A 12,151-nucleotide genomic window follows, 5' to 3' on the forward strand; every position below is an offset into this window, starting at 1 on the left:
TCACATGAACTACAGTACAATTTGAAGAAGCTAAAGGAGGGAAAGGTGCTATGGGAAGGAAGGTAGAGAGGGAGGGGGCACCAGTTCCCAGGGACAGAACACATAAACTAACACAGCAAGCATGCAGCAGAGAGCAAGAGACACCAGGGTCTGATGGGATCATGGGCTGGTGAGTAAACTGGTACATAAACTAAATGCTTGATTTAACGGTTTAAAATGCAGAGTGGTAGATTAATTTTCTTTGTGCTTATACCAGAGCTCTTCCTCTTTCCTTGTGAACATTTTTCAAGTGCAGCTTCACAGTAACTGCATTCTCAGATTGGTCCATTGCTAACCCAGAACAAATGCTCTACCAGACAGCTGCCCTCACTAGTACTAACAGCTACACATGTGCAGCTGGGCTGGAATGATTCTTTGGCATTGAACGTTCACTTGTGTTATTACTATGATACACGTTAAATCAACTGTCAACATGTAATGGGGCTCTTGTCCTGCACCTGGAGTGTCTGTTTTGTTCTTGTGGTGAAGCGTCAGCACCGAGTAACAAGTCAAAGTCCTTGAGCACTTGTGGCTATCGACAACAGTGTGCAGTTTGTGTCGTATTTATTTCAAACCTCCACAGAAACGTGTGAGCAGAGTCGGTTTTCTCTTTAAATTAAACCCTACTTTTGAGAAACAACTCCGGAAAATATCCCAAACCTATCCCGAGGCCCTGGTCTCTCTGTCCAAGATTATAGATATTCATATCAATTCAAAGAATATTAATAAAACTTGTACAAAAAAATGCAAACTTGTGAAAAACAAACAAACATACAGTACACGTTTTAAACTGCAAGTTGTTCTCAGTGTTATGCCAGATTTCAAAAATTAACACACAATGGCAGATGCATGGGTTTGACCTCATATGAGACTGGGATGAGGCAGAGAGCAGGAGAGGAGGCAGCAGGGCCGTACTGTGGCCCCACAGTACCGCAAACACTAAAATAAAGAAATAAAATACTGCACTCATAAAACATGAATCAACATTGAAAGAGAGGAAGCATCTCCCTACATGGACCGACCAAACAACTGCAAACATGGCTGACATGTAAACAAATTCTGTAGCATTCAAAGAAGAGGAAGGCATCAGTCACTCTGGTATAAACCCCGAAAGTTAGATGTGGAAAAAAAAGTAATAGTATTTCTTTCAAGACATGGAAAATACAGCAGGTTCATCCTGCAAAATGCTCTTTAACAGACCAGGAGGGTGGTTAGTGAATTAAAAACACACACAAAAAAGAAGGTGCAGGTCTGTTGAAACATTTCTAATACAATTCGCTTCCGTCTGAATTTCCCTGTTTGACAGAATACCAATTATATTCTCACACACACACACACACACACACACACACACACGGGCAGGTTCCCCGCATCATACCAATACAATCACTACATGGACTACAAAAGAAATGACGAGAGCGTTTTTCAAAACGTTTCACACTGTAAAAAGTAGCAAGAATAGAAAAACAGTTTTTTGTTCTTATTTTTTTTTAAGAAAGACAAGTTCTAACATTATCAACTCGTCTGGCTAATTACACTCACACATCCATGGTACAGTATGTACAGGCTGAGAGAGGAAGTGTAGCAACAGCAGAACAGCACTGCCCCCTGCAGGAGTACATTAGTGTGAAATATATAATTCTATATTTGCCTATACTGGAGGGCGAGACTGGTTATCAACCATGTGGGCTCTTCTTTTTTTCTATACTGTTTTGGTAGAAGCACAAATGGCCATAGAGACGGTGGACCACACACACACATACAGACATTGTATCCTCAGAATGACTTCACTATGGGACAATAAATCCCACAAACTAGCCCCTCACGGTTTCCCTTCACATTTGTTGAAGACATTACTTCAGAGCTAAAAGGTTCAAATAAAAAAAGATGAGGAAGTTTACTGCAAAGTTTTACTGCGAGAACATGAAAATTGAAATGAGTTGACTTGAGGGTTTTGATGGTGAACAGAAAACGAGAGGAGGGAGGTAAAATGAGGAGAGGAGATGGAGACTGTCAAATTATTTTGTTTAATGCTGTGTTTCCTTCACGGTGTGGTTCAGTTTGGTACGGTTTAGAATGGTAAAGCCCTGGGTCAGGCTTGTGTTTCGACTGCTCCGTTCGTCTCCACGAGACGTCAAACTTTGTACAAGAATAGGGTTAGTCCTGGTTTTTAGACTTTTTTAGACTGCTGGTTTTTCCATGAAGTATTTACCCCGATCGCATAGGGAGTGACGTTTTTCTGTCACCCAATCAGCTGACTGTTGTGGGTGGAGCTACTCTAAACCATACCATAGCATTTCACTCTGGTACGCCAAGCAAAGGGCACCAAAGAATGGAACAGCTTGGGCTGGTTATTTTGGTATTATTTCAAATGGAAACACATAAAAATCTGTACCGTACTATACCAAAGCGAACTGTTCCACTCGTAGGAAACACGGCTTAATGTTTTTGGGTGGCTTAATCCAACTTTTTTGCATCCGAGTAAATTTATCAGATTAGCTCAGCTATCACTCAGGTCCATGTCACATGACAGATGGTGGTAAACATCTCTGTTTACAGCATGTTCAGTTGAGTATTTACTTATTCAGTTTTATGCATGGTACCGGATTTAACTTTTTTATTTTCACTCCGTCATTTGGGGGGAATTTAAGCCTTTGCTTGATAATAATCCAGCATTGTGGCATCGCATTAGCCAGATTTGTTTGGCAGTTATTCTGACTGGCTGGTTGGGGGGGGGTTGAGTTCTTGATTGCGATCAACTGTTGGGGTAAAAAAAAGGAGGGCAAATAAAAGAAGAGTGAGGAACAGTGCTACTTAAGATTTCGATGAAACGACAAGAGTAGTGTCAGGTTCTGCAGCAGGTAATTGGAGCAACAAAGACCTGATGTCGAACTAGTGGGAATGAATGCAACAGTAACAGCCTAATCTGTCCTGAAAATGTCATGAATGTTAGGCTGGACAAACAGCCTACAAGGTAGACAAGAGGGCAAGAAGGTGAGGAAACTGTCTGTTCAGGGATTTATAAGCACTGGGACACAGAGTAACCTCCGTCAGCTGTGTGCTGCACCGTGTGATCCTGCAAAGAACCCAAGTCACTGAATCGCTCTCCACACCAGACACATTTAAACTGGCCCTCTCTGGAGTGTGTGCTGGAGTGTTTGGTCAGGTGCTCTCGCTGTTTGAAGCCCTTGTTGCAGTGGTCGCACTTGTAAGGTTTCTCCCCCGTATGCGTGCGCACGTGGCGGTTCATGTCTGAAATGTATTTGAACCGTCTTTCACAATCCGGGCACTTGAGCGGCTTTTCCCGCGACGGGTCGCAACGGTGCTGAACAAATTCCGACGAGGAGAGGAAGCGCCGGTCGCAGAGCGAACACTTGAGGGGCTTCTCTTGGCAGTGAGAGTTTTGATGGCGCTGTAACGTGGAGCTCTTCTTATAGCCTCTACCACAAATGTCACACTTGTATGGCTTGTCTGGCGAGCTGACGGGCGACTCTCCACATTTGTGTCTGAGCAGCTCCCCTGACTGACTGAACTCCTTCTGGCACGAGGCGCATTTGAACAGGTTGTCCATACCATGGACGTGCTGGTGGTAGAGGAGGTGAGACGGCTGTATGAAACACTTGTCACACAGATTGCATTTGAACGGCCGGTCAGTGGGGTCTTTGTGTGTGCGTCTGTGACGCACAAGTGCATACTGCTGCCTGAAGCTCATCTGACACTCATCACAGTGGAAAGGACGCTCCTCAGAGTGCGTGCGCTCATGTTGGCGAAGGTCAGACGGCCTCTTGAACCCCTTGCCACACGCGGCACAGCGAAAGGGACGGGATCCCTGCGGGTGGCAGGGGTGGTGAAGAAGCTCTGACGACTCTTTGAAATGTAGCTCACACAAGTTACATTTGAACAAGTGCTCACCAGAGTGCACCAACATGTGGCGCACCAGGTGAGAGCGGTGCTTAAAACTCTTTTCGCAAACGGCACACTTGAACGGCCGCTCGTTGCTGTGAGTTTTCTGATGGTGCTGGAGGTGTGATGACTGGCTGAAGGCCTTGTCACACGTGTCACATTTGAAGGGCTTCTCTCCTGTGTGCACCCTCTCGTGCCGTGTCAGCTCCGACAGGTGTTTGAAGCCCTTCTGGCAAATGGGGCATTTGTACGGTCGGTCTCTTGCAGATGGAAATGGTAGAATGGAAGAGCTGCTGCTGGACGATGCCCTCTCACTGCTGGCATGCAGAGGGTTGTTTGAGTTTGATGAAGCAATACCAGAGGAGCCAGGTCGGTAGGTCTTCTCACATATTGAACATTTCATTGGGTTGGAGCTGTTATGTGAGGAGTGGTGCTGGGCTAGAGAAGTGAGTAGCGAGAACCCCATCTTACACACGCCACAGACAAATGGCTTTTGTTCCACCTGAACACACTGATGTTCTAGCAAGTCTGTCGCCTGGTGGAAAATCTTCAGGCACTGCGTGCACTGAAATGACCTGTCCTGACTCACCATGCACTGGTGTTCATGCGGGTTTGCCAGGTGAGAGATATCGTGTCCACAGACTCCACACTTGTGTCCACCCTCTGCCCCAACTTGTAGTGAGGTCTGCTGGACCTGGGCGACATGCTGCTGCTGACTATGCTGCCCGCCTCCATGCTGCTGACTGCCGTGCTGCTGGCTATGCTGGCCGTGCTGGCTCTGTTGCTGCAGTGCATCTGGCTGCAGTACAATCCCATACACAGCACAGCCTAATGCATTCTCAGATCCTGTCGGGAGGCTGTGGACGACTGGAGGTGGAGCAACTGCGTGCTGCTGCCACGCCTCCGACATGCGGGCTCGGGTGTAGGGGTTCAGCTTGGCGGCTGGTGTAGCCCAGCTGCAGAGAGAAGGAAAGATTGACAGACATTAAAATAACAAACTAAGAGTGTATTTTTATTTTTTTTAAAAGAACAGGACAAAAAAAACTCACTCCATCACTGCAAGTCCTACAGGAGAACTGGGAAGGTTGGTTGGTGATGGAAGCTGTGACAGAAGACTTGATAACAGGAACAGCGATGCACAGAGCAGAACAGCTGAAGAGCAGAAGAGCTAAGAAAACTCCATACTTCCACTTTGTCCTTTGGGTGTAATCTGCATTAAAAAGAGAATCAATATCAAAGCAGGTGTCAAGCAAGCATCGTTATATCCAAGCTATGGACTCATCCAGGCTTAAAAATAATATCTGTCCAGCAAATGCTCAAAAAGTTTTCTTTAGAAATCTTGCCAGAGCATCTCCAGCTGCCTGTCTGTGCCTGTTAGAAGTAATAAATCATTAATACGCTATGTCATGTTACTATGTTAAGTATTTTTAGAGCTGGATCTAAGTTAAAACATATCAGACGTTTTGGGTTTTGTTTTTTTTGCTCCACAGGAGCTGATGCCTGGGAGACAGACAGAGCAGTACATGTTCAATTTAGCTCAAAAGATCACAACAGACTCACTGCACCCCCTTTTAGACAGAGTATGGACTTTTAAACTAGGGTGCAGGGTGTCCCAGAAACGGACTTTGCATTCAGCTACTTAAAAATCTCTGATATTACTTGAAGAACTTGACAGTATGACAGGTGTAAAACTGAATAATTTTAGTTTGTGAACAAAACAAGACATTTGAGAACATCATCATTTCCAGGTTTGGGAAACACCAATCATCATTTTACAGCCCAAACAAGTACTCACTTATAAAAATAATCGTTTGTTGCAGCCCATGAATGTTATTCAGCTATTTATATGTGCTCCTTTATGACAAAGTAAACCTAATATCTTAAGACTGTGGACAATTTGATGACGTCGTCCCATATCATGATATGACTGGCTTGCAATATATTTATTATCTCAGAATCGTATCATGATATTGCTGGTATTGTGGACCATGTATCGTGGTCTTTTTACTGGCTAAATTATCCTGTAGTGTGAGGGATTAGCAGACACATTTTTATTTTAACGTAATTGTAAAGCGTCTTCCAGATTTCAAATTGTAAGCATTAAACGTGTTTTACACATACGACTGAACAGTGACTGGGGTGTGAGCAGAACCACACAACAACCCATGTGAGCGAGTTCACCGGGAAACGAATGTTGTTTTGTTTAGAACCACAACTTGAACAAGTCAAGTTGATTCCATCTTCTCAGCCACGACATCCTCCCCTTTTTGTGCTTCTCATCACCGCGCACACACAAAACAGCTATTTACCCGACAATTCGCCTCCATGTCTGTTTATATTCTGAAGTGACGGTAAATCACGCGAGTTTCTGTGAGATCCCAAATCCCTGGTCTCTCTTCCCTGAAATCATTTGATTAATTAAGTGTGTGGTCCTGGGTATTGACTGACTGGACGGTAGTCATCTGGAGCATAGTCTGTGCTTTCTCGGATTAAAACATAGAACTATCTGGTTACATAGTTCGTTGTGTATATGGTCTCCCATGTTTGTAAAATCAAATCAGATTTGAAAAGCCTCTAGTGTGGGGCAGGCTTAAGGCAAACCTGTAAATAAGGCGGTTTCACCAAAATCAACATGAAAGAAAAAGAAGCAACTAAAAACTTTACAGAAACAACAGAGACATTAAACTTTCGCCTGTACAGACATCTCACTGTGATTTTAATTTATTTGCAAGATGATCAATTAAATGTTGATTGTAAACACGGGGCTGGCGATGGATGTGCGTAAACGTGTGTGTAAACACAGCTTGTGAGCAGCACTCATTAGCATATACACATGAAAACAAGCGACGAGCACGTTATCATTCATTACGATCTATGTTTTAATGGGATGTAACAGGAGCCTGAGTACAAATACGCGGACATTCCAAATGTCCTTTGATTTCCGGCACAAAAAAGTGGAGGGAAGCGTCTGCGCGTCATCAAAGATCACTGTAATCAGTCGGCTAGTTAGCTTAGCCACTTGCTAATGCAGCCACTGGTGAGAGGCAGCCACGACAATAATAAAAGCCATGTTAGCAGCTGCAGCAGAAACGCCTTTATTATAGTGTAAACAGCGACGACAAAGCCGGCTTTTACATACCTGATACATCCAGTTAAGTCAAATAAAACACCGGTGTAAAGGAGGTTAGCTAACCGCTACACCCCCCAAATAGCGCTCGGTACCCCCTCACATCCGCAAACGGTGCTCTCTTGTTCGACCGCTGAGGCTCCAGGGACCGAGAAATTTGATTTTATGGGTCATTAAAACGAGTGAAATATCCATTGGTTGTCCCCGAAGTCCTCAACCAACGGTGCTCGTTTCACACGGAAAACATGGGGGCTCACTGAGGCGTCTTCGCCGCATACGGAAAGGGCTTAATATGCATTTTGTTCCGCAAAGCTAACGGGCTAGCTACATCGGCTAGCTTCTCTGAGCTACCGCTGCCCGCGCACGGGAACATGAATAAAGCAAAATTCAAATGAGCACGCGCACATCACAACACGCACACACACACACACTGTAACATAAAAATATACACATTTTTACTCCGTTCACATTTAGTTATTTGAAAGCACCCTTCAATAAAATTGATGTTAGGTTTATGATAATAATGTGAATTATTTGTATTAGTTATATTTTTTATATACTATTTTTTCAGATATTACGAACTTTTTGTGCGATTTAAATATGTTTTTTTTATTGTGCTGTTTTTCTACACATTGAATTTTTTATTTACTTTTGAATTGGACTATGAATCTGGTATACAGTCGGGATTGAAGTGCTGGCAAACAAAGCTATGGAAAAATAAAAGAACATGTTCATAAAAAAAATAAAAAACTCCTAGCACTGTCTTCCTTTTGCTCCTAATAGTTTACATATTTATATTTAGTCTTCATCATGTAAAGTGACCTTGAGTTTGTGAATAGCATTCTATAAATAAAATATTACAAATAATGTATTATAAACGTTGTAAAATATAAAAAAAATGTTTTTAATGTTATTGTGCTGTTTGACTGTTGTCTATTTAACTCAGGTCTCAAACTCACTGTGATGGTCATGATCATTTCACTTGACCTGACCAGACTAAAAGTTAATTGACATCCATTGGTCATTTGAGTTTGAGACACTGATGTAAGGTGACGTGGGGTTCTTTAAAGGGCACCTAAAAATTAAATGTACTATTATTATTATTATTATTCACATTGTCACAGCAGCAAAAACGGTACAGATAAATAAAGAATAAATAATAAACATGCATTTCGTATAAAGGTACAATTATAGAAAGATATTACCAATACACAAAAAAGTTGAAATAGAATGCACATTATATACAGTTAGACGTCGTTTTGTCATTACAATGACAAAACCCTAACCCTAACCCATAACATGTTTTCCTAATATGCAGTCCTTAAAAACTGCAAATGATAAGTTATTTTATGAAGAACATAATTACAACATTAATATATAGTTTACAACTAAAATCACAGATGTCAACATAACAAGAAGAGGGGTAGTAAAAAAAAAAGAAAAGGTAGGAACTTGTCAGCGGTGGCGTGTGTGTCAAAGGGACCTTTATTATCAACACACTTACAGGTTGTTTATGCCGGAAGTGCCGCGCAGTTTGGATACAGAACGTTTCGCCGACTGAAAACGCTGTAAAACTCTGGTGTAAACGTAAACAAACATGTTTTTCTGCAACTTTGGTGACGTGTAGCAGGATGTTGGTCGGCTACAGCAGCAGCTCAGGTGAAGACAGCGAGGCAGAGCTGAACCTAAGTGATCCTCGAAAACCGGGTCAGGAGAAAGAGGATGACGATGTTAGCGATGGCTGCTGCTCAGCCAGGAAGAGAGCCAGAACCGAAGATGAGCGGGTTATTAAGACACGGTAAGGCAAGGAAAACAGATTCATCTATTATGAACATTCAGCTGTTCGTCGTAGTCCTAAAATTCAGAATCAAGTAATAGTCACATGTGTGATGCAGTACTGAGAAATGTTAACTGTATTAATAATGTGTGAGTCGAACTGATTTGAAAATGTAATTATAATTTACTCCTGAAAGAACAAGGTAAAACATGGTTAGGAAACATTACCCTGTAATTTAAATTGTTCTTATCACTTTCTGTACTGTCTGTTACTGTTATTATGAAGGTTTTTTACAATAAGCTAAAGTAAATTTAATTAAATCAAAGTGGCACCATCTACTGTCTAAGAGACATAAAAATACAATGGATAAAAACGTAAACACAAACTCAGAGCCATAAAAACCCTCATCTAACTGAAAGTCTGCTTGAATGAAAGAGTCTTTAGCTACTTTTTAAAAGAACTCAACTCGATAATGTTTGACTTGTTATTTTACTTTGTGGGAATTCTTTTTTTTTTATGTATCATGTATACGACAGATTAATCTGTCTGGTGGACAAAACAAGTGCTCGATTAATCGAGAAAGTAATCGTCAGATGAACCGATTATGAAAAGAATCGTCCGTTGCAGCCCCGCTGAGCTCTGCTTTGACTATGAACATTGACTGTGTTTCCCGCAGACTGCCTCTCCCCGGATGCCTGCTGACCATGTTTCCAGATGAAGTGGAGCCACAGAATGAAGACAGCTCTCTTCACGGCGGACGCCTCCGCTCGTTCAAACACGAGAGAGGAAACTGGGCCACCTACGTTTATTTGTCATGTGAGCACTGCTCATAATCGATTGAATTGGAAATTCGTACCTCTTGACATGTTTTTAAAAGAGAAATAAAAGTTTATTGCCACACGGATGTTCCAGGCCCCTCTTTCAGCGTGTTTTCAAGTAATAACACAATAAGTATCCACATGTGTGAAAATTATAAGTAACTTCAACACATGACAGACACTTTCCAACAGGGGGAGACATCCTTTACTCATGAGTGAAGTAACTGGTGTACGTTTGGGTGCTTTTTCAATTATGTTGCTTCTTTGGTAAATGTTTCTCTTTCATCATCAGACCATCCTGAGGAGGAGTTTATGGAGCTGCTGCAGGAGCTGCTCTCAACTGCAGGAGCCAGCGGTGTGGTTTTGACTCCACAGGAGGAGTTTCACCTCAGCCTGTCCCAGACAGTGGTGCTGAGACACCACTGGATCCAGCCCTTTACACAGAGCCTCCGCACAGACCTGGCCCGCTGTAAAAGGTGGGGTTACCACTAAAGAAAGTTTTTTGAACTTACACTGTGGAGGTAGATTCAAGGTGCTCTACAGAGACATTAAAAGCAACACAGAGACAAATACAAATTAAAAAAAAAACAGATTAGATTAAAAACAGAAAGATATAATAAATCATAACTAGAGCAAATGTGTATGCATTAATCTTTCTGCAAAATTTCTTTGGGGATCCAAAAAGCATTTTTCAGATAAAGAAGAGTTGCCTACTGCTGGATGCTTGGAAAAACGCCATCCGTCAAGCAGAACTCATGAACATGAAATCAAAACATTCACATCTTATACAGGATGTTCTGAACCTGAAGCTTTTACAAAACTAAAGGATTAAAGTGGTCATTACATGGGTCAAATGTGTATCCTAATATTGCATATTGAACGTTAAAGTTAAATTGAGTGATGTTTTTAAGTCTAATTGAAAAGTGCCTTTGTTTCTTGTTGCCAGGTTTGTTTGCACAGCAAGTAAACTGAAGGTCTATTGTAACGCTGAGAAGACAAGGTACAGTCAAAGCTTTTTATTTAATGTCTCTAAAAACTAAAAAAGACAAAATCTTTCTCCATGTTACTGTTTTGATGTCCCGAGCATCAGTACTTCAAATTCTGACAGTCTTCTTTAACTGTGTCTCCATCTGTCGTCGCTCGCAGGACGTTCCTCGGTATAGAAGTGTGTTCTGGACACACTCAGTTGTTGGACCTGGCTCGAGTTGTGGACAGAACGATGACAGAGTTTCGCCTGGACACTTTCTACAAGGTCACTGATAAACAAGTTTTATTTGTTTGTCTTTTCCTTTTTCAGGTTTTTTTTTTCTCACATTGAATGAGACAAATGTGTCTGTACTCTGGTGGAAAAGAGAATTTATTTCTACACTCTTCACTCTGATTTTGAAAAAAAACACAAAGGGGAAATTTGAAATTTGAATGGTGTGTCTTTGTGTCAGAATGAATATGTAGGAGTTGAAAGATGCATGAAAATACTTCTGAATGGTTTGGATTATCTTAAAAAACAATAAACCCATGATGTTCTGTCTGGTCGTTCCTCTAGGAGCCTTCTTTCCATGTGAGTCTGGCCTGGTGTGTTGGAGACGTGATAGAGAAGTTGAAGGAGTGCATTCAGGAGCTGCAGGTACTTGGACATACTTAGTGGTGATTTGAGGACACTTAAATGCAATCCATCAGGATGACTTAGGCTGTGCAGGCCTAAATGATGCCCAGTTCTGACTTGTTGCCTATCTCAGATTTTTTTTTTTGGGAGTGACCCCATTATATCTGCAATTACTCTGGTTAACACAAACCACAGAAATCATCGCCCCGAAGGGTTAAATGGATAGAGGAATTTATATGAACACTTATGATCTTTTTCTTTTTTAGAAAGACCTAGAAACATCATTATTAATATTAACAATAATAATAATAACAACTATTTTACTTTACATGAAGCGTGTGGTTGACGAACAAGAGGAGGGCCCATTTGTTCTGAGGCTGGAGGGAATGGAGCTGCACTGTAAGACGGGAAACAAGACTTTCTGCTTCCCCCTGCAGACGTGACACCAAGTTCAACATTTTGAAGTCAGGAGAACAAACTGTTAATCTATCATCTTTTTGGATTTCCCTCTATGTCTAACTCATGCATGTAATCCAGACTAAATATCAAGATGTCTGATGAGGATATAAATGCTTGAGTATCGAATGTTGAATATTGTTGAAGTGCTGTTTAACACCTCAGAGGCAAAGTCAAAATATCTCTGAGGCACAGAGTCACAGCATTAGTTTGTCTGTGTAACACAAAAAGACGCCTGTAGAGCGAAAAATGTGTCCTTGGGCCTCGCAGTAATAGTAAATCAGTGTTTAGCCATATGGTCATATAAGTCTAAATGTTGAAACAAGCAATATAATGAATTTATTTTAAATTGTAGTATCATATTGTATATGTTTTTCACTGTATTATTTTTATATGAATAAAGTTGCTACTGATTTTACACACACACG

General features: G+C 41.6%; 2 protein-coding genes across 2 annotated transcripts; one reads left to right on the forward strand and one right to left on the reverse strand.

The window, feature by feature from the left end:
• Nucleotides 1–2,096: 2,096 nt before the first annotated feature.
• Nucleotides 2,097–7,428, reverse strand: znf319b (zinc finger protein 319b). Its single transcript, XM_044036803.1, has 3 exons — nt 7,082–7,428; nt 4,992–5,152; nt 2,097–4,898 (listed from the first exon to the last, which is right to left on the reverse strand). The coding sequence occupies exons 2-3, from the start codon at nt 4,994–4,996 to the stop codon at nt 3,059–3,061; spliced, it is 1,845 nt and encodes a 614-aa protein (XP_043892738.1). The 5' UTR covers nt 4,997–5,152; nt 7,082–7,428; the 3' UTR covers nt 2,097–3,058.
• A 1,130-nt stretch (nt 7,429–8,558) lies between these two features.
• On the forward strand, nt 8,559–12,149 carry usb1 (U6 snRNA biogenesis 1). The gene is made up of 7 exons (XM_044035419.1): nt 8,559–8,867; nt 9,523–9,662; nt 9,957–10,140; nt 10,611–10,664; nt 10,811–10,916; nt 11,208–11,288; nt 11,603–12,149. Exons 1-7 carry the CDS (start codon nt 8,701–8,703, stop codon nt 11,708–11,710), a joined length of 840 nt encoding a protein of 279 aa, XP_043891354.1. The 5' UTR covers nt 8,559–8,700; the 3' UTR covers nt 11,711–12,149.
• The last annotated feature ends 2 nt before the right edge of the window (nt 12,150–12,151 follow it).

This window comes from Solea senegalensis, linkage group LG10, assembly GCF_019176455.1.
Source record: "Solea senegalensis isolate Sse05_10M linkage group LG10, IFAPA_SoseM_1, whole genome shotgun sequence".
In the NCBI taxonomy this organism is placed as follows: Eukaryota; Metazoa; Chordata; class Actinopteri; order Pleuronectiformes; family Soleidae; genus Solea; species Solea senegalensis.

Bases quoted from the DNA above. Each gene is read 5' to 3' on its own strand.
- usb1 (XM_044035419.1), top strand. From the start codon at position 8,701: ATGTTGGTCGGCTACAGCAGCAGCTCAGGTGAAGACAGCGAGGCAGAG. The intron at 9,663-9,956 runs GTGAGCACTGCT...TTTCATCATCAG, and splicing joins CACCTACGTTTATTTGTCAT to ACCATCCTGAGGAGGAGTTT. The intron at 10,665-10,810 runs GTACAGTCAAAG...CGTCGCTCGCAG, and splicing joins TGTAACGCTGAGAAGACAAG to GACGTTCCTCGGTATAGAAG.